Raw genomic sequence first — 18322 nt, forward strand, 5'->3', positions numbered from 1 at the left:
AGGTAAGTAGTAGGTGCCGTGTGACCTGTGACCTGTGACGTATACCCAACACACACATAACAAACCTACCGGGTATGTTAGTTAGTAGGTCAGACATCGCTACCACACGGCAAACTTGTATCCGTATCTATTTGTATGTATATATAAGGGCCTATAATCATGTCTGGGAAATATTCTTCTACTTGCCTACAACCACATGGCGCATTACAGATAGGGACAATGGTATACATGGGTTGGTTCAAAAGGTTGATGCTGAGACGGCATGTTTGTTTGTTTGTTTGGTTGGTTGGTATAGTAGCTATGATGGGTGGTGCAGCACTGGGCTATCAAAAGACAAAGCGAGGACGATGGTGTTGGGTTGCTAGGGGGTGGTGATGATGTGTGTTAAAGATGGAGAGTAATGAGTATTATTAGTGGATGTGTTAGGGGGTGATAATGACAACGATCATGATTGAAATAATAACAATGATGATCCGCACCACCACGACTCCCGTTTCACAACCACATGTGCCTCTCCCGTCATACTACCGACAGACCAGCAGAGCTACACAGCGCAGCTTATCTCAGCCCGAGTCGTGATGATTGATCAATCAAGATTCAGTCTTGTGTTTTATAGTGGTGCTTGTGCTGTATTGACTGCCGGGTGTGCTTGTGGAGAAGTGTCTGTTACAAGAGCGGTATATGCTATGTTCACTGGTCTGTTTGTCCTTGTCTCCCTTTCACGAAGGAAGCTCTAGTTTGCCACACTCAAAGCGCATCTCGGAGGTTGAACGAAGCAAGCCTCCTAGGCTTGTATTGTATTATCTACGGAATGATTCCTTCAGGGGTTCGATTGTGAGAATTTTCAGTGTCACTGAAAGGTATACTGTGAGCAAACCTCTTCCCTCCTCAGACTCGATCCTCACCTGAGACGTCTGGATTCCTCCATATATGACATCACAGCACACGTCTGAACAGCCACCAGGATTGAGAATGCCCTGAATCTTTCAATATCAAGGCTATGCATACTCCCATCCCATTCAGAACGCAGATCCCCCTCCACAACATCGTTCGAGGTCACGCTAAGTTTCTCACATACATCGCGTCTAATAATATCAGGAGACAGGATTGGATATATCCCTCTAGTGAGTCGCCTTTATACCTGGAAGGACCGAGGAGTTCCAGTCGCCTTCTCTGCTGCTCTGTGGTCTTGTCGGCGAGGAAGACTGTGCTGCGCTGACAGCATGTCACTCACTCATGATGTTGCAGTATGCTGTTTGCATTGACTTCACTTTGAACGACGCTCTGATTTGTGGCTACGCAGCTTCAGTCACGCTTCATGGGAAGACCTAGTATATGCCTTATGACTTACTCCTTAGCTGGTGGTAGTCCTCTTAATTCGAGCCGACTAAGCATATTGTTGTCCTTTGAGAACGCTCGCTCCTCTTCGCACAATGAGTCTACACGTCGGTTGCTATAGACAATGTCTGTGTCTTCCTGCTCGGGGATCTGTATGTCGCTCTCACCTGACTCCTGACTCACTAACCGCCCATCGATCTCAACTCAAACTCGTCGCTTCGAGGCCAGGTACGACTGACGCAGTAAAGATGGCTTGAAGATGGCGTCATAGAGAGTTAGCTCCAGTGCGTATATAAGCACAGCGCGGAGAACGTATTGGGATTGATAAGTTGCGCCACCCAGGCTGCAGTGCGACCGTACACATGATCACAAGCAAGATTTGACGCTCATTGAGCCGGATGAATCAATTCTCCATGAGTCTGCGGGCAAGTTCCTGAACTGAAAAGACTGCTTGGGTATTTTCCATGGTACAATATTGCTCCATCCTTTTGTACGCCTAGTAATGCTCGATAGTCTGAAGAACACCGTGCTCCGTCGCCTCACGCCAGCTTAGTTCCATTTCTTTGCTTCCATACCATCTGGTGGGCTCGTCTCAACCTTGCCCTTCGATACCTCTGCCCAGTTCGTACTTAGCGCCGTTCCGTTGCTCTCTTGGTAGCTCTTCATCATCGCTTTGCGTGTGTCAGGGTCTGCATCGGCGAACAACTTCTTGAAGAAGAAGTTGACGTCGTCACCGCCATCCTCAAGATCTAGGTCATCGTATTCCTCCTTATTCTGACCCTTCTCGCCCTCCTTGGGCTCTTTCCTTGTCGCTTCTTTCACGACCTTGTCCCAGTCTTTCGGCCCTTTGCGTGAGGAGGTTGGATATGCGGGTGCGGAAGGTCTACCTGTGAGGACTTCCTGTGGTATCCTGGGCGCGGGGGTCGGCGCTGTACTACCATCGTCTACGCCTTCGAGGCGCTTCCAGTACCCCGGGCTGACCTTCTTGAGGACGACGAAGATCTTATTGGGTGTGACTGAGTAGCTTGACTGTGAGGGATCAATGGCCGAGAATAGTGGATCGACGTTGTATTCATATGTAGAGGAGCTGTCAGCCAATGGGAAGTTGATGGACACAGATCGCTCTTGGATGTCTACAACGGCTTGGTCTTTGGGCACCCCTCGAGCGTTCAGCAGTTCAATAGTCATGTTTTCTTGGTTCTCGAGCCAGGTCGGTTTGATCTTCTTGACATCAGTACTGCTTATAGGCTTTGGAGCAGCTGCGGCGGGTGCTGGTGCAGTGGCAGCTTTCGGTGCCGTTTGAGGAGCTGCGGTAGCTGAGACATTGGCATCGGGAACGTCTTCCACAGTGACAGTCACAGCTTGTTCGAGTTTTTTCTTTTCCTCTTCGGTGAGGCCCTCACTGTTCTGCAGCCCCTCCTTGGCGGTCTTTATACCTTTGGTGATTTTCTGTTCCCATATTTGAAGCAGCACGACCTTCTTCTTTGCTTTGTCAGAGCTCTTCTCCATGTTCACATCGTGCATCTTCTTCACAATCTTATATACATATTCCGCATCTGCATACCTCTCTAGTCCATAGAGACATATAAACCGCTGCTGCTGAGATTCGAAAATTGCCTCGCGCCTCTGACGGGTTGTAGCCAGATTGACAGCTTTGTCTGCGTCTGCTAGAGCCTGGACACGATTCGGAGGGCTTCTTCGATGGCTTGCCTGCGAGCGAGCTATGTAGTAGTCGACAGCATTGGGCTGTTTAGCAATAGCTTTGGTGTATAGTTCGATAGCTTCATCATACTGTTTGGCTTCGAGAGCTATCTTTCCCAGTTGTGCTTCGTCCATGGCGGAGTCTTTCTGTCGGAATGAATGTGGAGGTCTAACGAATAGATACCCGATATGCTCAGCCTAAAAAGAGTGATCGTGAAAGAATGGTGCTGGAACATTCCAAGAGTTGCCTGCAACGGCACGTCAGTGCAGGTGGGGCAGTATCCGTTGTGTTAAAGCTTAAGTAACGCACGGACTTTCCATGAAACGTAAACGTAAATATATCACTGCATTCTGGAGAATCTTGATTGCTGTGGAAAGAAATTTATCTCAGCCTACTTGGAGAAGTATGGCGAGCCTACTACCACTTTGTCCAAGCAGTAGTCATAGAATGCTAACATGGCGGCATTGCAAGCACCGTAGTGCTAAATTGGGACTTGGAGCTAACTCGAAGAGGTCAAGTCAAAACTGGTCTGAACGTCCTGTTGCACTTGTTTTTATATTGCGAGATTACATCCCTGGACTCTTCAAACCATGTCCATCTCCGTACATCCCTTGAACCAGGATGAGCAGTCGGTTTGTAGCCTTGATACGAACTCATCACATCACATCTCGTAAAAAGGTTGCCACGCTCAAAAAGGCAGCAGACAAACTTGAATGTCACGTCCTTCTAAGGAGCGGGAGCTACCCAGGGATGATGTACTGCGAGGGCACTGAGGAACGCGTGAGTGAGTGGATAGCAACGGTGAAGGTGGGTTTGATGACCCTTCGGACTGGCAACTGGCCCTGACCATTTGTAAGCGATTACGATACAAGGACTACAGACTGATGGCTCGACCGCAAGACAGCGCTATGGTCGAGGATTGTTCGCAACCTAAGAATACCAGTGGTCTTGAGGAAGTTGCCTCTGTGAGTGAATTTGGTTCGCGCATGGAAAGGAATGGCCTCAGAGAGTGGTATCGCAAGGCCATGGGCTATGTTCAGGACGACGAGTAGATGGAAAGGGGCCATTGGTCGAATAGCAAACCGACCTTGCAGATGGAAAGTCATTTTTCTTGGCAGTCCTTCATGTCGAAACGCTGACAAGGCTGTGAAGAACCTGAAGACTATCCTCACTTCAAGCGGTCTAGATCAAGACGGGGATTCCATTGTCCCATTACTATGGCAGACGATAGCTGGGTCAAACACACGTTGAGGATGCGACTATCACTATTATGCAGAGGTTATAGCCCTGTTGGATCGATCCGAAAGCTTTCTTAAGCAGTTGAAGAACCTCGAGCTCTTCCGGAGTCTTAGCTATATTCGCCTTGGACTCGGCTGCAGTTGGTGAGCGAGTGAAGAATCGCACTGGAGCCTCAAGCGCCCATGAAACCAAGACAGGAGCGTAAATTTCTGGCATCTATGCACAGATGAAAGCGACATCCTCTGGCTCACGAGCATTACGTTGTGTTTGACTATGCTATCGGGACTCTGAAGAATGCAATTTGAGGACTGTACGTTTTAACCTCGAAGCACTCGTCTCACATATTTGTATTTTTAGCACATGTATCGACACGTGCTAGCGGTATTTACATTAGAGCCCTGGTATGTTTCTTTTACATGTCACTTATAACTTAGCTTTGTTATCAGCCAACTCCAATGCCCCTTCCACTTCTTTGTATTGCATTCCCTTCTGCCACCCTATCCAAGACTTCAACAACCCTTCGCCTCCTGTCCCAGGCATGAGTCCTCCACTGGTCCATCCGTTTCCCTTCACACCTTTCCCTTGGCCTACAGCAGCAGGGCGACCCTCTGGCCCTTGCTGTATGGCAAAACCGGGGGTACTTTTGAGCGTCACTGCTGGCCTATGGTCGTAGCCTCGCTCTTCTAACTCTGAGTGTGTGAAGACTGGAGTACAGCACGCGTCTGTGCCATCAAATATCCGCTCCCATTGCGCACGCGTCTTTGTCATAAATGTGCCTGTAAATAATCTCTTCAAGTACGGCCACGTCTTTTTGTCTTCCCGTGGCCCTGGCAGATCCTCCCTCTTAATCCCCAAACCCTTCAAGAACGCTGCGAAAAACTGCGGCTCTAAACAACCTCTAAATTGCTGTCAGCACCCTCAGCCCACACAAAGCCACGGACACAACTCACACCGCCATAAATTTCCCATCGAGCGTCTCATACGTATCGTAATATGGACACCCGCCATCTAAAACGTTCGTCCCCCGTTCGTCCCCCCACATCGGCGTCTTGAGATTAAACCGCGGCATACTATTCAGCACCGCACTCCCATCGACCATATTTGCCTCCACAACCTGGCCCCTCCCACCCCTCTCCCGCTCAATCAACGCCAGCAAAATCCCCATAAAGCACATCGCCCCACCGCCCGCAAAATCACCGAGCAGGTTCCCTGGCGGCAGCGGCTTCTCACCCTTGCGCCCCAGCATACTAAGCACGCCCGAGACGGCAATGTAGTTGATGTCATGACCCGCCATATCCTTGTACTTCCCGTCGCGGCGGAAGCCTGTCATGCGCGCGACAATCAGACGTGGGTTCAGCTTGCATAGCACGTCTTCGGGGCCGAGACCCAGTTTTTCGAGCACGCCGGGGCGAAAGGGGTCTATCACAACATCAACGTGTGGGATGAGGGCCTTGAGGAGTGCGGTGCCGGAGGGCGATTTGAGGTTTATGCAGATGGAAGATTTATGGCGTGTCAGTTGGTCGCCGGTCGGGGCGGGAGAACGGTCGATGCGCAGGACGGACGCGCCATAGTCGGCGAGGAGGAGGCCTGCAAAGGGGCCCGGGGCGAGGCCGGCGAATTCCTGGGATGGTGAGTAGGTAGTTCATTATCAGAAAAGTATCCTTCGGGGGTCCGCTGGGTAGTGATCGTGATTGGAGACCTACTAGGACTTTGATCCCTGCGAGGGGTGGGGGAGAAGTCATTCTGGAATATCACAGGAAAACGAATACTGAGAGAGAGGCAGAATGTTGAAGTGGCTTCTACAGCTACAGGATTTGTATATACATGTATATAAGCAGTAGCGTGTATGTTATGTTTGCGGTTGCGGTAATGCACGGGTATAAGGACGGCGAGGTGTCGGAGCTTGAGCTTGAGCTTCACTGTGGGGTCTGGGGAAACCGAGGTCTGCTTTGGGCCTACTCGGTTGAGCCTTGTTGTCTATGCGATCTCTGATTGGTAGATTAGAGACAAAAAGGGTAAGTTGCAGCCCTGATGGGGTCATTCGACATCGTGCGCGAACCTAAATCTTGGGAACAGAAACGTCCGTACAGCAAGTATCGTAATGCTCCACCACCCACTCTGATGCACTGCTATCATATGGCCAGATTGGCGACATCAGATTTATACTTTGGCTTATCATACGTCTGCATACTACTCTCTGGGTCTAATGTCTCTGAGTCACTGACGGAAAGATAGACCTGTCTGTATGCAGCATAAGTGCAGGCATGATATTGTGAAGCTCTTTTAGCCACTGGCGGGTGGGCCAGGGGAAGGAGGCCCGCTTCCTTTCCTCCCGCCAAATATCCCTTTCAATCTCGTCCATATTGGGGTCACCGTTCTCCTAGCTATGGGCTCTACAGCGACTCTCGCGAACCATGGCGTTCCCCATATGCTGAACAACACTCGTGGGATCATGAACGCCTTGACGACCGCATAAGCAGTTGCAAACTCCACTACAAGCCTGACACCTCCCTCTCCGCGTCCCCACCACGTCGACCTGTTGTCCTTATCGGCAACTTGTCCCCACGCTCCTTGCGCAGCTCTGGTGACGAGGTTCTTCTTTTTCTTCTCAATTGCTTCTTCGCTTACATCTTGCTCGTCTTCTCTTTGCTTGATCCACCTTCGCCAGCCCTTGTTCTGTCGCTGTTGCTCGCCCTCCTCACGTATTGCTTCCTGCTCCACGTATTCGCCTGCCTCTCTTTTCTCTTCCTCGCTAATCCAACCACGTTTGCGCATCCACTTGCCAAACCTCAGTGTTCCTTCCTTAACCCAGTAACCTTCCGCAAAACCCGGTGGTAACCAATCATAGTAGTGAAATGCGCCTACGAGTCCGAATAAAGGTATGATAGCTGTTAGTTCGTGTAATATAAGGAAGGCAGAGATATGTGAGAGCGGCGCTGTGCGAAGAGCATGAGCGCGAAACCGCGTAAATTTGGGGACTGGACGCAGATAATTAGCTTCATGTGTGCGTATCATGGGTCTTCGGTGTATATACGGCGATTGATTAGACGTTCCACGCTCGATGCTTGTTGCTGTGCGGCTTTGACATTGGCTGCTGGATTACTTTGTGTGTTGCCCGGCGTCAATGGCTGCTTTCCTGTATAACATCGCCTTTGCGACCGCAAAGATGACTGATAGGGAGTCCTGAAAAGATATCGTATCGTCGTCGGCGCGTGTGGCGGCGTACGGAGTGGCATCATCATAGGTATGCTGGAGAGACAGAAGGTCGCATGAGCTGGGGTTGAAGCTAGAATATGTAGCGTAGCGTCGTACAGTACAAGAAAGAGGTTGTGGAAGCGGATACTGTGTTGCATGCACCGTTCGATCTAACAACGCGCAAGTATCACAAGGATCCGGAAGATACTCTCACATATCTTTTAGGATATCGCAATGCGAGTCAACAACAATCTCAATTGGCGTGAGGTGTTGATCATAATACTGTACTTTCGAGGACTGGGCTGGTGAGAGGAAATAGCATGGGGACTGTATTGTACGTAGGTGTGCCCAGAGATGCCGATGGTCCCTCGCTTTTTAGGTGGTTCGTGCCGTGCGTCATCGTCAGCTCCAGGGCTTGCTCCGCCTCCACCAGCTCCACGTGGGGTCTTCTCCATGTTCATGTTCCTATTCACTCCTCTTTCACGACGTTCCACCACCTGCAACACGCATCTTCCCCTACATCCACCTTATCTCATCAGAGATCCGCATTCCGATCTACCTGTAACCTCGCTGCGCTGTCTCAATCGTTCACATAGTCACTGCCTTGGCCTCACGCGTACCACGTTGCGGTCGCTTCCGATTAGCTAGCCGTAACTACGAACTCGTAGCCCTTTGGTCGCATCGCCTTGATATTCACACCCTCGAGCCTCATAAGATTTCAACGCGGTATACGTTCACACTGACGGCAGTACGGGCACATTAGTCCGAAGCGTTATCCCGGTCATGACTGTCGTTTGCCTATCGCCTCAGTAAGAGGCCTCAAAAGATTCGAGCTTCCGCGTGCACCTCTCAGTCCTTGCAGAGCTAAGTCCTCAGGCCGTACCAAGACTCTTTCGCAGCATCTACACCCCAATGGCTCCATCTAATCCGTTTTCGTCGTACTTCCGCTCTCATTCCAAACGGAATACCTCGAACCATTCGTCTCCAGATGGGGGTCCGTACACAAACAACCTACCATCATTGAGTAATTTCCGCCCGGAACTTTCTCAGCCGTCACGAAATAATAGCGATGGAAAGAGCCCCCAAACTGAGTTTCCAACAGTTAAAAGGCCACCACTATTACCTCCCATACCTCGAATTGCACCCACACATGCTGAACCAAATAACACTACACCCGAAAGCATCCCTCCCACTCCTCCACCAAAGAGCCCAGGTCGGGACTGGGGAACCAAATTGGCGAACAAAGTCGAGCACTGGAAAGACGGTGCAAGGGAGAACACCGCCCCGTTCCCAGGTGCTGGTATGCATGCCAATTCAATAAAGCCTACTCAAGATGTTCAGGGCTTTTCAACGTCGACGCACGAGACGGTAGGACTGGATCCATCCGGTCTGGCTGCGCATGGATCTCAAGCATACCTCATGAACGAGTTCTCATCCAACTCGCTATATCCCCCATCCTCCGTGTCACCAATCTCACTTTCAGGAGAACATACCTCGACGAGATCTCCCAGTACTGAGGGCTCACATGCACCAAAGTCAGCACGGGGCAGGTTGAACCTATTGAATCCCATGGGGCTTTTTATGCGACGGAGATCTCATCAAACGGTAGAAACGTCTAATAATGATACTGCATCACGTAGTCCATTTGTTCCTGCTATGACCCTACCTGAGGACTATGACCCCCGAATTCGAGGTAACAAGGTCCACGACTTCAGTGCTCCGAGGAAACGAGCAACACCCCCGGTGGATAATTCTTTTTCTTTCGGAGGTCATACACGTAACGACACCCCGGAATGTCAACGAGACTCTGCTGATTCGAGTCCATCAAAACTCGATCACACTCCGATATTTAAGGAGAACTTCGATGATGACTTTGGACCACAGGAAATGGATCGTGCTTTACGAGCGGAGCAATTGGCTAATCAAAGCTTCCTGAAAAGGGCTTCTCTACAGCCGCCGTCTCCGCCAGACAAGGTGCCTCCTACGATACCGAGCGAGACTGCTCCCTCGATAGCTAGTCGTCGATCGGTCTGCCCCCCATCAAATCTGAAATTGGACACTAATAAGGACTTACCTCCTCTTTCTCCCGTACGTGAGACGGATGATGTCAGCGAGGATCCGCCAAAACAAGGTTCATCTCCGAAATCCCCGAAATCACCGCCCATCACGAGATCACGTGCTGCATCCGGGGCGGACCCATACTTTCAAACTGCTGGTATACCTCAGCATACGACAAGTAAGGCTTCTAGATTTAGCTTCCAGATACTAGGCAATGATTCAGCGGCGCAAGAGAAGCTGCTTGAAGAAAGGCATAAGGAGAAAGCAGCTGCGAAGGCACTCGCTGAGCGCCCTTCTCAACCGGATGAGTTCGCCGAAGACGATTACGACGAAGACGCGATGTATGAAGAAATGATGAATGAAGATGGTTTCGACGAGGAAATTCCAGGAATGCAAGATGATGATGAATTAGGTTATGGTGGGTTTTCCGGGTACGGGGGCCTGGCGAATGCCGACTTGAGCACGTTTGGCACACAGCAACCTATAGTGTCAATGCCAGCTGCTATGAATAACGGTCAAGGTTTTCCCTATCACAGCGAGAGCAAACTATCAAAAGACGCCGGCGTAATTCTAGATCTCCAAATTCCAGCTCTGGGAGAAACCGAAACCATCAACGACACTAAATCTATTGATTCTGACACTTGTGTAGATCTTCCAATCAACGAAGGCATACATGAAGCTATTGGAACTTCTCGAGGCGACTTTCGGATGTCCTTCTCTAGCCACGGGCTTGAAAAGTTGCAAAACAAAGTGCAACGCGAAAGTGATGATCTTTACTTCGATGATGGTATGATTGATGACCCTGTTGATCAAGACGGCGAAGGCTTCGATGAGTCTGTCTTCGACGATCCGACGAATCCGTTGTACGAACGTCCTGGACGAAAGTACAAGCCCTCGAATGGGCCAGAGCCATCATTGGACAATGATCTGGGAGAAGAAATGCCAACACTCGCGCCGAAGTCTAGTGTTCGAAGGGACTTTAAAGTAGATGGGTACAAGGACATCCCTATCACCGATCCTAGTGCCGATCTTGATAATCTCAATGCATACCATGAAGCTCTTGCCGAAGCTGCGAATCAAGCAGCAGCGAGTGGCCGTTTCAATCGACACAGCATCCTCGAATTGACTCATGAGGCACACTCTTTGTCTCCCTCACATTCTCAATCTGATGGGACAAGCTCGTCGCGTCCCAGCCTCATACCTGATGATGGCCGCTTTAGTACGTCTACGGTCGCACCATTTTCCCCGACAGCTATGGGTAGCGGCGTCGGCTTTCCGGTCGAAGATGACTATGGTTACGATGATTTCGATGGTGGCCTAGAAGACGATCCCATGATTGCAGAGGCCAATGCAGAAGCCCTCGCGTGCAACTTCGAAGAAGACTACGGTCAGGAATTCGGATTCTATGCATCTTCATCTGGACAAGGCGATGCTGTCTTCTCCAACGGCGGTTACTTTGGACCACGCGATCAGATGATAGGACGTAGCACCAGTGGAAGGAACGCGGTCCAGGAACCGAATCTCACGCCTATTACAGAGCGCAGCGAGTACAGCACGCGGAATTCTTTCATTAGTATCACCAATCAGTACCCATGGCATGGACAGGGTCCTCAAGCTCTTACCAGTCCTGGGCTGGCCCAGCTTGCGCGCATGAGCCCAATTGCGTTTCCCGAGGACGATTCGGACATCAGCCTAGAGCAGCTTCGTAAGCTAAGGAGAGGCGCATTCGGTGACAGTTCGATGAGTCTGAAGAGCCCTGGCAGCTCCCCACGGAATTCGCTGCCTAGCGATGCTAATGTCCCCAAGCACGGCAGCTCAGGCCTTGTTAGTGGGATGAACTTCGTCCAATGGGACTTGGAAAGCTTAAGTGTCCAAGGCACCAGCGACAGTGCATCGCAATTTGGTCCAGATTCATCTCATCTTGACGATCCAACACTGGAAGAAGACCCCGAAGCGCTTGATGCCGTGAACTTCCCCAACGGCTCTGACTCTGATTTTGAGCCCGATGACGACAATCACAATTCATTTCATGGCTCGTACCTCGACGACATCGACGCCGAGGATAATGAGTCGCCCACAATCAGAGACTTCCATCCGGACATCCACACCACACCACTATCATCCCAATCCGCAGCGCCTCTCAGCCCGCAGCTCAGCATACCTAGCGCTTCAACTCCATGCACTCTGGATCTCTCCCCTCCAACCTCGCCTACCGCGCCACTTCCCTCGCTCCTGTCGCCTCTCGCGCCCATGTCACCATTCGCCATCGCCCCGCCCTGGGCACATTGCACGCCGCAGCAGCAGGGGTCCGTCGCGTCATCTACGGTCACGATGAGTCCGAGCGGCCCGCCGCCGAATGCATCCTGGAAGACGCATAGCCGGAAGAGTAGCGCGGCCGATAGCGTGACGTATGTGCGTGAGCGTGACGAGCAAGGCGAGCAGAGGTGGGTGATTGAGAGGAGGCGGACAGCGAGTACGGGCGAGATGGAACTGGTAGGGAGGGAGATTGTCGAGGGAGGGAGAATTTGAGGAGAAGAAGCATATTGATTAGTAGTGGATAAAGAGGAGGTAAAAAAAGAATTTGGGACAAAGGCAATATTTTTTTCAGGTACATATTTGCACTGAAATGCTTCAAAGGTTCGTGAAGCTATAAAAGGACATCACAACAACGGGGAGGACATTAGTTTTGCATATTAGCACTGGCGCATACATCATTCACGGCGCCTAAGCACGACACAGGACAGGCTTAAGAGTGAGAGGCGAGGCCGTCGACATCTACATGTTCATATCGCATCGCATACATTAGCATGCCCACCACCACAGTCAATAACTTCTAATAACAAAACAACGCAGACCACGAAATTTTCGCGTTCTGAATTTTTTCTGTTTCCAAACTCCAAGCATCTGAGTATCGTCTGAACCGAATGAACCCGTCCCAGTACATCCGTCCTAGCGTAACCGTCCTAGCGTGTGTGAAACTCCGGGTTATGCAAAAAAACAAAGAGCGTATATGACCTGGCTAATGCCCGGCGATCGTGTATGTCGTATCGTGAGCTAGCTAGGCGCGACTGCTTCCCGGCCTGCTCTTGTTCATCGCCTTACGACAGTCGTCGCAGTACCATTTTGCTGCTACTTTGTTAGCTGAATGCCCGGTACGTCATACTCTATACAATCAAGGGAGGAAGTTTTTAAAAAAAAAAAAAAAAAAAAACTCGCTTTTGTCCGGCGGCGCCTTCTTGATGCCGACACATTCCCAATGAAACCACTGGCGCGGGCAATCATCGTTATCACATCCAATCATCTGCCCATGGCTCACGCCGTTGCAGAAACAATATCGCTCCTCGCCCGCTTCATCGTCGACGTCTATATCATCTGATAAGTCGCCCGGCTCGCTGCTGTGGGGTGCGTCGTCCTCGGGCTCCGACCCTTCGTCTGGTTGGAGTAGTGGTGGTGGCGGTTTCGTCGGGCTTGGAGGAGCAGCAGTAGCAGGGGGTGCTGGAACAGTGGCGGATACAACCGAGCCGCGTTTCTTATGCGACACTTTGGATCCGGCGGAGGGAGCGTTGGATTCGGAGGAGGCGTGCGAGCCGCCGTTGGACTTCTCTTTGTTGCGAGTACTACGCGAGCGGGCCATGGGAGCAGAGTCAGACGTGTCAGCGGGAGGGGAGGAAGGTGGGAGGATGGGCGTTTTCTGAACTGCCATTGTCGGTGTGGTTTCGTCTTTCTTTGACGGGGCGGCTTCGCTTTTGGGCAGTGCTGCTGTGATGGTTTTGCGCAAATCACGCCCGCCGGCGCTGTCTTTGCCGCGACTAGAGTCGATTGAGGGGGAGCGTCGTTCGCGGATTTGCTCGACGACTGAGGCATGTGAGGTTGGCGTGGAACCTCTGCGTCCTCTTGTAGATTGTGGACGTTCGGAACCGAAGTCTTTAAAGGTGGTCAGGGCTGGAGATTGCATGGGAGATGCTGCGACACCAGGAGCTCTACAAGCCATGTTAGCATAACGTGTGACAGCCTTCGTCTCATATGTATATACCTTTTCTTGACGGGCGCAGAAGATGTTGGTGGTGCCCTGGCACGCTTTTTAGGTCCTTCTGCAGGAGTTTCTCGAGGACTGCCGCCAGTTTTGGCACTGGCTGTGGACTTTATGGCCGTGCTCATAGAGCGTTGCATGACCTCACCGCCCGCAGGCGCTTTTTCTGTCTTCCGTTTCTTGGGAGCTGCCACACTCGTGATACCAAGGCCGTTTACTTTATTCTCATCTGCCGGTTTTCGCGCCTTGCCAGTATTGACTTTCTTCGGTGGAGGCCTGTCATCAAAATCAGAGTCGACGTGATGATTGCGAGCTCTTTTAGACAGCATGGCCTCGCGTCTTGCCTCGCTTCTCGATGCGATCTCACTTTCCTGCATCGCTGTTGCGGCAGCAGCCATGACGTTTGTCGCGGCTACGTCTCTCCTTGTGCGCTCCGTCGCGGCCGCCTTGGTTTTTTCCACCTTGTCAATATAGGCCCAGTGTGTTGTACTGCCAAAGCGAGCTTCGTCGGAGATCTCCTCACCAAGGTGTACGTAGGAGCTATTCATGCGAACGAGACCTTTGCTCAAGGTTTGATTTGCAGAGGAGAGAACGTGTATCTTTTCGTCCAGGGTGGGGATCATTTGACCTATTAGTGAGCGCATTTGGAAGAAGATCTGCCGGCGCTTGAGGCCTGCCTGCTCCTCTGGTGGGAGACTCTCAAAATTTGCTGGATATAGCTCGAGCTGAAGTTGTTGGTGATGGGCGATCATATCCTGCTGCATGGATCCCGTAGCACTGGGGGCAGCACTCATAGGAACGTTTCCATCAACGGATTGCGGCTTAGTCTTGTAGCTTTGCGATCGGTTCGGTACCGGCATATGTGCGATCTCTTCAAAAATCTTTTGTACATGTTTCTCTGGTTCGTGAGACTTTGCTTCCACCTCTTTCAGCATCGAGAAGTGCTTGATCAACTCCTTCGGCAAAGCCGCGACTGAGTCTGTGAAGTGAGTGATTGCTGGGCAGAACCCGGGAGCAGTATTAGCGGGAGGCGTATCGGCATTTCCCAAGGATCCTCGAGGACCAAAGGGTCGCGCATAGTAGTTTGAAGGTCTTGTTGTGCTCGTGCGCACTTGACGAGTGGAGGTTCGCCGGTTGCTCGAGGCTGGAGGAGCCATCGCGAGCAGGGCGGGCGCGAGGTGAAGCTCGCGTCGTATCTGACCTGAAAGCTTTGATTCGGAGCTCTGTCGAGAAGATCTAAGCAGGACAAATGAACATGGAATAACTACATGTCAAGTGGTAGCGGAGTAGAAGAGGTCGGGAGAGTTATGAGGCTGTGGGGAAGACGCGAGCGGGTGTTACTGTTAAAGCCCCCAGTGAATTGGTGCAATGACCGCACTCAAAGCGCTCCCGTTAAAGCACTTGGGCCGAGCTACTGAGCCAAGACCAAACAGTTTATTGCGCGTAAGTCTCTTTGCCTGATGCCTTGTTGCCTTGTTGCCTCATATGATCACGCCTGCTCTCATTGGTCTAAGCATTTCACAATGTCTATACGTAGTAGATTCTGTATGTCGTTGACTAATTACCGCATATGGTTCTGCTTACCCCTAGGTCAAACTCCTTGGTGAAACTCGCAGATCTACAGTGTTGTTGGTATACCATTCATGACGTTCATGTAGCTCAATCAGTAAAATTTATGCTCTAGAACATGACTTCCTGTCCAGAAACTAATTACATGAAGTCAATTCGTACTCTATCGACACTGGGTCTGGAATATATATAGTACAATGCCCGCAAGGCTGCTTAGTTTCATACAGTCGCCTCTTCCTCTGGAATCATACCAATAGGCTTTAAAATTCTCTCTCGCACCATTCTGTTAGCCACCTCACCCCCTCTCTCTAATGCTAGGGCGCCAATGATGGCGTAAATTGTTCCGTTGATTACCGTATGCTCGCCTGATAGTGATAGATTGTCCGTCTAGAAGCGCCTGTGTTAGCTGCAGTCAAGTGTTGTTGAGAGGTAGTTCTTACACGCCGTGGTTTCCACCGCATCGCGGACCGCATTCCAGCTTTTATTCCCAGAGCATAAAGCTTTTTCGGGCTCACCAACTCCTTTCTCCGCTCAGCAGTCAGGAAGTCCAGACCGTCCAGCGCTGGATGCGCCGAAGGATACTGGTTTGCTCCATTCGCCAACACCGCCAGACTTGCCTGCAGGTCTACAATCCGCTTCCCTAGAAACGTGAGACGATCGTTGAAACCTCTTCGGCCATGATCGAATGATTTGTGTGTAACTGCAAGCCACTTTGTCTCTTCTGAAAGCAAATCGCAGCTGCCCGGACCCAGAAACTGGTTATACATCTTGTCGAGCCTTTTCGGTTCGGTGTTGACGACGTAGTGACTGTTCGGTGTTAAGGGATTGAGGCGTACCGGTGCGATCATAGCTTTAGGTGTTTGCTTCCATCGTGGGGCTGTCAATTCTTGTTCGTTTTCGGGAGTGTACAGGCGAGCGGGTGTGCTGGAGATACAGCGTTTGTTGGGCAGCGAGGGGCATCGTGATTGGGGTATTGCGGACGTGGAGGTGCTATGTAATAGCTGTAAAGGTCGCCTAGAGGCCATTGTGGCCGGTCTGTAAAGGTTGGCGAGCAGGATTCTGATCTATGCGATGAAGTGACGGAGAATGTCGAGCTGTTGAAAAACGACGCTAGTAACCTAAAAGGCCAGCCAGTCGCGCGGCGCGTCTTCCCCGTACAAGCGTCGTTTCCTGAATATCGTCAGCTCCAAGCCTCTTGCTGTCTCAGCATTCATGGCATCGACACCGGCTACTTTGGAACAGGCTCTAGCACAAGAGCTACCAGAGGGGCTGCGCTTCATATTTCACCACATCTCAACAACTCCCACTAGATGCGATGCCATATTTGCAGCAGCGCCTCAGACAAAGCCCGACAGAACATACTGCGAATCGCATCTTCTGAACGTGTCAATTGCACCCAAAGGCGGAGCTCAGGATGAGCGACTGATTGTCCTTGCGATTGAGATTCAGATATACACTACGAATCGTCTGACCACAATCTTCGTCTCCAAGGCTGACACCACCGGGTATCTCTCCGTCGCGAATTATCCTCGATCGAGAGTTTCTGTAGCCAGAGCTGTGTCGAAGGCCTTCATAGGATACCTTGCAACAAACAGGCAAAGACCTGGGAAGAGACTAGTCATCTCACTCTTCGCTCGTGCACAAGACCAATACCTGTTCCCTGGGAGCATTGACAATGGGCTGAAACATGTTCTGGACGACCGAGGGTTGATCAAGTGGTGGTGTCGTGTGCTTGACCCTATCTTGAAGGACTACAACCCAAAGACCAATCCGACAATCCAAGAGTTGGAAGGTGGTGCTGAAATGGACACGGACAAGTCCACAGCCCATGGATATCTGATCGTGCCGGGACTGGAACTCTATGAAACACTTCGTTACTTCCCCTCGCCAAATACCCAATGGACACATGGAGACCCTCTGCGAGAGATTTCTCAGAACCCAAACGCACCTCCGCGCTCATTGATTCCTCATTTCCCAGACGATCCAAAGGCGCGTTATCTTGATGAACTGGACATTGAGCTTCCGGACCGGAACGCTTCAACATTGAAAACTCCAACTCACTCTGACGGACAGTGGAAAAGCATCAAGACCCTCGAACAATTCTGGGAAATGATGTCCTACCGCCAGGAGTGCTCGTCCGGCCGTCTAGTAGGGTTCATTTGGGTGGTAGTCACACCGCCTGATCTATCGACCCATGGCGATGAAGCAGCTACTGTTGGAGAGAAACAGACCTCACTTTCCTCTATGGTCAACCCCTTGCCTCCTGTGAAGTCAACACATCCAAAGAATGCCCTAAGAAATACATATTCTCCAGCCCGCGCGTGTGGAGTGAGACGCCCAAAGCCGAAATCTACAGGGCGGCCAAAACTATGTGGTCCCATCAAACCGCGTCTCCCGAAGATCAAATCTGCGTCCTCAGGGTCATCCTCGAATTCACAGCCTGAATCTACACCATACTATTGGTGGCCGATCGCAGGACGCGGCGAGCTTGTCTTCGGTCCAAAAGACTATCAACGTGCACTTGATATACTTCTCAACCAAAATTTCACAGACCGCGATAAAGCAGGTCGAAGTACTCGAAAATGGACCGAGGAGGTAGGTCTATTAGGAGGACGTGACAAGGCAGCATGGGGCTTGGAAGTAGCGGGGACGCAGACTGCAGTGAATACCACCACAGAAACAGGTGACGTGACTGGTGTCAATACTCTTGATATAACGATCATGAAAAAAAAGCGCAAGGTCGATGTGTGCGAGGAGGTGAGCAATGAACCACCGACGTTGAACGCGGGATTGGTGCGCAAGAAAGCGGCGAATCAAGTGGACGTTTCGCAGAAGGCGGCATGTGACCATGATGTGAATGTGCTTGGAGGTGGACTGGTCAGGAAGAAACCAAAGACGTAAAGATTATGAGATACGCGATCATCGGGATGGGTTCCTAGGATGCATCTAATTATTCATTGCAGCGCGCCAGGGAGTATCAACGGTAAGAAAGTGCATTGGATCGGCGCATAGGCAAAATCGAATCATTGGGTATTATTAGCATGGAGCTTATTTGAGGCGCGCCGCGACGCACGTACATTGCTCGCGTTGACATAGAATGCTGCATACTTTCCGTAGGGATATCTTGTTTATTTAAATGAGCCCTGTGAAGCCTCCCTGCGCACGGACACTTGACGTATCCATCCGTCATA

General features: G+C 51.0%; 8 protein-coding genes across 8 annotated transcripts; 3 read left to right on the forward strand and 5 right to left on the reverse strand.

Annotated features, from left to right (window-relative positions):
- Positions 1-1426: 1426 nt before the first annotated feature.
- Positions 1427-3266, reverse strand: EJ05DRAFT_132669 (SGS-domain-containing protein). The gene is made up of 3 exons (XM_033739164.1): positions 2903-3266; positions 2775-2820; positions 1427-2559 (listed from the first exon to the last, which is right to left on the reverse strand). The coding sequence occupies exons 1-3, from the start codon at positions 3172-3174 to the stop codon at positions 1888-1890; spliced, it is 990 nt and encodes a 329-aa protein (XP_033597217.1). The 5' UTR covers positions 3175-3266; the 3' UTR covers positions 1427-1887.
- Positions 3267-3661: 395 nt separating this feature from the next.
- Positions 3662-4092, forward strand: EJ05DRAFT_503714 (uncharacterized protein; the record flags this gene model as incomplete). The annotated part of the gene is made up of 2 exons (XM_033747464.1): positions 3662-3847; positions 3898-4092. 2 exons carry the CDS (start codon positions 3662-3664, stop codon positions 4090-4092), a joined length of 381 nt encoding a protein of 126 aa, XP_033597218.1.
- A 477-nt stretch (positions 4093-4569) lies between these two features.
- Positions 4570-6173, reverse strand: EJ05DRAFT_468528 (CoA-transferase family III). The gene is made up of 3 exons (XM_033742877.1): positions 5983-6173; positions 5230-5900; positions 4570-5177 (listed from the first exon to the last, which is right to left on the reverse strand). Exons 1-3 carry the CDS (start codon positions 6019-6021, stop codon positions 4703-4705), a joined length of 1185 nt encoding a protein of 394 aa, XP_033597219.1. The 5' UTR covers positions 6022-6173; the 3' UTR covers positions 4570-4702.
- Positions 6174-6416: 243 nt separating this feature from the next.
- Positions 6417-7754, reverse strand: EJ05DRAFT_479190 (uncharacterized protein). Its single transcript, XM_033744623.1, has 2 exons — positions 7314-7754; positions 6417-7257 (listed from the first exon to the last, which is right to left on the reverse strand). The coding sequence occupies exons 1-2, from the start codon at positions 7516-7518 to the stop codon at positions 6563-6565; spliced, it is 900 nt and encodes a 299-aa protein (XP_033597220.1). The 5' UTR covers positions 7519-7754; the 3' UTR covers positions 6417-6562.
- A 203-nt stretch (positions 7755-7957) lies between these two features.
- On the forward strand, positions 7958-12417 carry EJ05DRAFT_540835 (uncharacterized protein). Its single transcript, XM_033749626.1, has one exon. It carries the CDS (start codon positions 8387-8389, stop codon positions 12059-12061), a length of 3675 nt encoding a protein of 1224 aa, XP_033597221.1. The 5' UTR covers positions 7958-8386; the 3' UTR covers positions 12062-12417.
- EJ05DRAFT_132701 (uncharacterized protein) lies at positions 12326-14953 on the reverse strand. Its single transcript, XM_033739165.1, has 3 exons — positions 13566-14953; positions 12749-13512; positions 12326-12658 (listed from the first exon to the last, which is right to left on the reverse strand). Exons 1-3 carry the CDS (start codon positions 14717-14719, stop codon positions 12591-12593), a joined length of 1986 nt encoding a protein of 661 aa, XP_033597222.1. The 5' UTR covers positions 14720-14953; the 3' UTR covers positions 12326-12590.
- Positions 14954-15213: 260 nt separating this feature from the next.
- Positions 15214-16238, reverse strand: EJ05DRAFT_513699 (RNase III domain protein). The gene is made up of 2 exons (XM_033748453.1): positions 15572-16238; positions 15214-15518 (listed from the first exon to the last, which is right to left on the reverse strand). The coding sequence occupies exons 1-2, from the start codon at positions 16154-16156 to the stop codon at positions 15351-15353; spliced, it is 753 nt and encodes a 250-aa protein (XP_033597223.1). The 5' UTR covers positions 16157-16238; the 3' UTR covers positions 15214-15350.
- Positions 16239-16295: 57 nt separating this feature from the next.
- Positions 16296-18248, forward strand: EJ05DRAFT_540838 (uncharacterized protein). Its single transcript, XM_033749627.1, has one exon. It carries the CDS (start codon positions 16344-16346, stop codon positions 18030-18032), a length of 1689 nt encoding a protein of 562 aa, XP_033597224.1. The 5' UTR covers positions 16296-16343; the 3' UTR covers positions 18033-18248.
- The last annotated feature ends 74 nt before the right edge of the window (positions 18249-18322 follow it).

This window comes from Pseudovirgaria hyperparasitica, assembly GCF_010093815.1.
Source record: "Pseudovirgaria hyperparasitica strain CBS 121739 unplaced genomic scaffold EJ05scaffold_15, whole genome shotgun sequence".
NCBI lineage: Eukaryota > Fungi > Ascomycota > Dothideomycetes > Acrospermales > Acrospermaceae > Pseudovirgaria > Pseudovirgaria hyperparasitica.

Excerpts from the sequence above, each read along its gene's own strand:
- EJ05DRAFT_479190 (XM_033744623.1), bottom strand. The coding sequence starts at position 7,518 with ATGATGCCACTCCGTACGCCGCCACACGCGCCGACGACGATACGATAT. Across the intron at positions 7,258-7,313 it reads GGAACGTCTAATCAATCGCC|TCCCCAAATTTACGCGGTTT; the intron begins GTATATACACCG and ends ATCTGCGTCCAG.
- EJ05DRAFT_540835 (XM_033749626.1), top strand. The coding sequence starts at position 8,387 with ATGGCTCCATCTAATCCGTTTTCGTCGTACTTCCGCTCTCATTCCAAA.
- EJ05DRAFT_540838 (XM_033749627.1), top strand. The coding sequence starts at position 16,344 with ATGGCATCGACACCGGCTACTTTGGAACAGGCTCTAGCACAAGAGCTA.
- EJ05DRAFT_132701 (XM_033739165.1), bottom strand. The coding sequence starts at position 14,719 with ATGGCTCCTCCAGCCTCGAGCAACCGGCGAACCTCCACTCGTCAAGTG. Across the intron at positions 13,513-13,565 it reads TCTGCGCCCGTCAAGAAAAG|AGCTCCTGGTGTCGCAGCAT; the intron begins GTATATACATAT and ends CATGGCTTGTAG. Across the intron at positions 12,659-12,748 it reads GAAGGCGCCGCCGGACAAAA|CAAAATGGTACTGCGACGAC; the intron begins GCGAGTTTTTTT and ends ACAAAGTAGCAG.
- EJ05DRAFT_513699 (XM_033748453.1), bottom strand. The coding sequence starts at position 16,156 with ATGGCCTCTAGGCGACCTTTACAGCTATTACATAGCACCTCCACGTCC. Across the intron at positions 15,519-15,571 it reads TGCGGTGGAAACCACGGCGT|ACGGACAATCTATCACTATC; the intron begins GTAAGAACTACC and ends AGGCGCTTCTAG.
- EJ05DRAFT_468528 (XM_033742877.1), bottom strand. The coding sequence starts at position 6,021 with ATGACTTCTCCCCCACCCCTCGCAGGGATCAAAGTCCTA. Across the intron at positions 5,901-5,982 it reads TCGCAGGGATCAAAGTCCTA|GAATTCGCCGGCCTCGCCCC; the intron begins GTAGGTCTCCAA and ends TCACCATCCCAG. Across the intron at positions 5,178-5,229 it reads GATGGGAAATTTATGGCGGT|AGGTTGTTTAGAGCCGCAGT; the intron begins GTGAGTTGTGTC and ends ACAGCAATTTAG.
- EJ05DRAFT_132669 (XM_033739164.1), bottom strand. The coding sequence starts at position 3,174 with ATGGACGAAGCACAACTGGGAAAGATAGCTCTCGAAGCCAAACAGTAT. Across the intron at positions 2,821-2,902 it reads TGTCTCTATGGACTAGAGAG|AAGAAGGTCGTGCTGCTTCA; the intron begins GTATGCAGATGC and ends GACAAAGCAAAG. Across the intron at positions 2,560-2,774 it reads GGAACAGAAAATCACCAAAG|ATCAAACCGACCTGGCTCGA; the intron begins GTATAAAGACCG and ends GATGTCAAGAAG.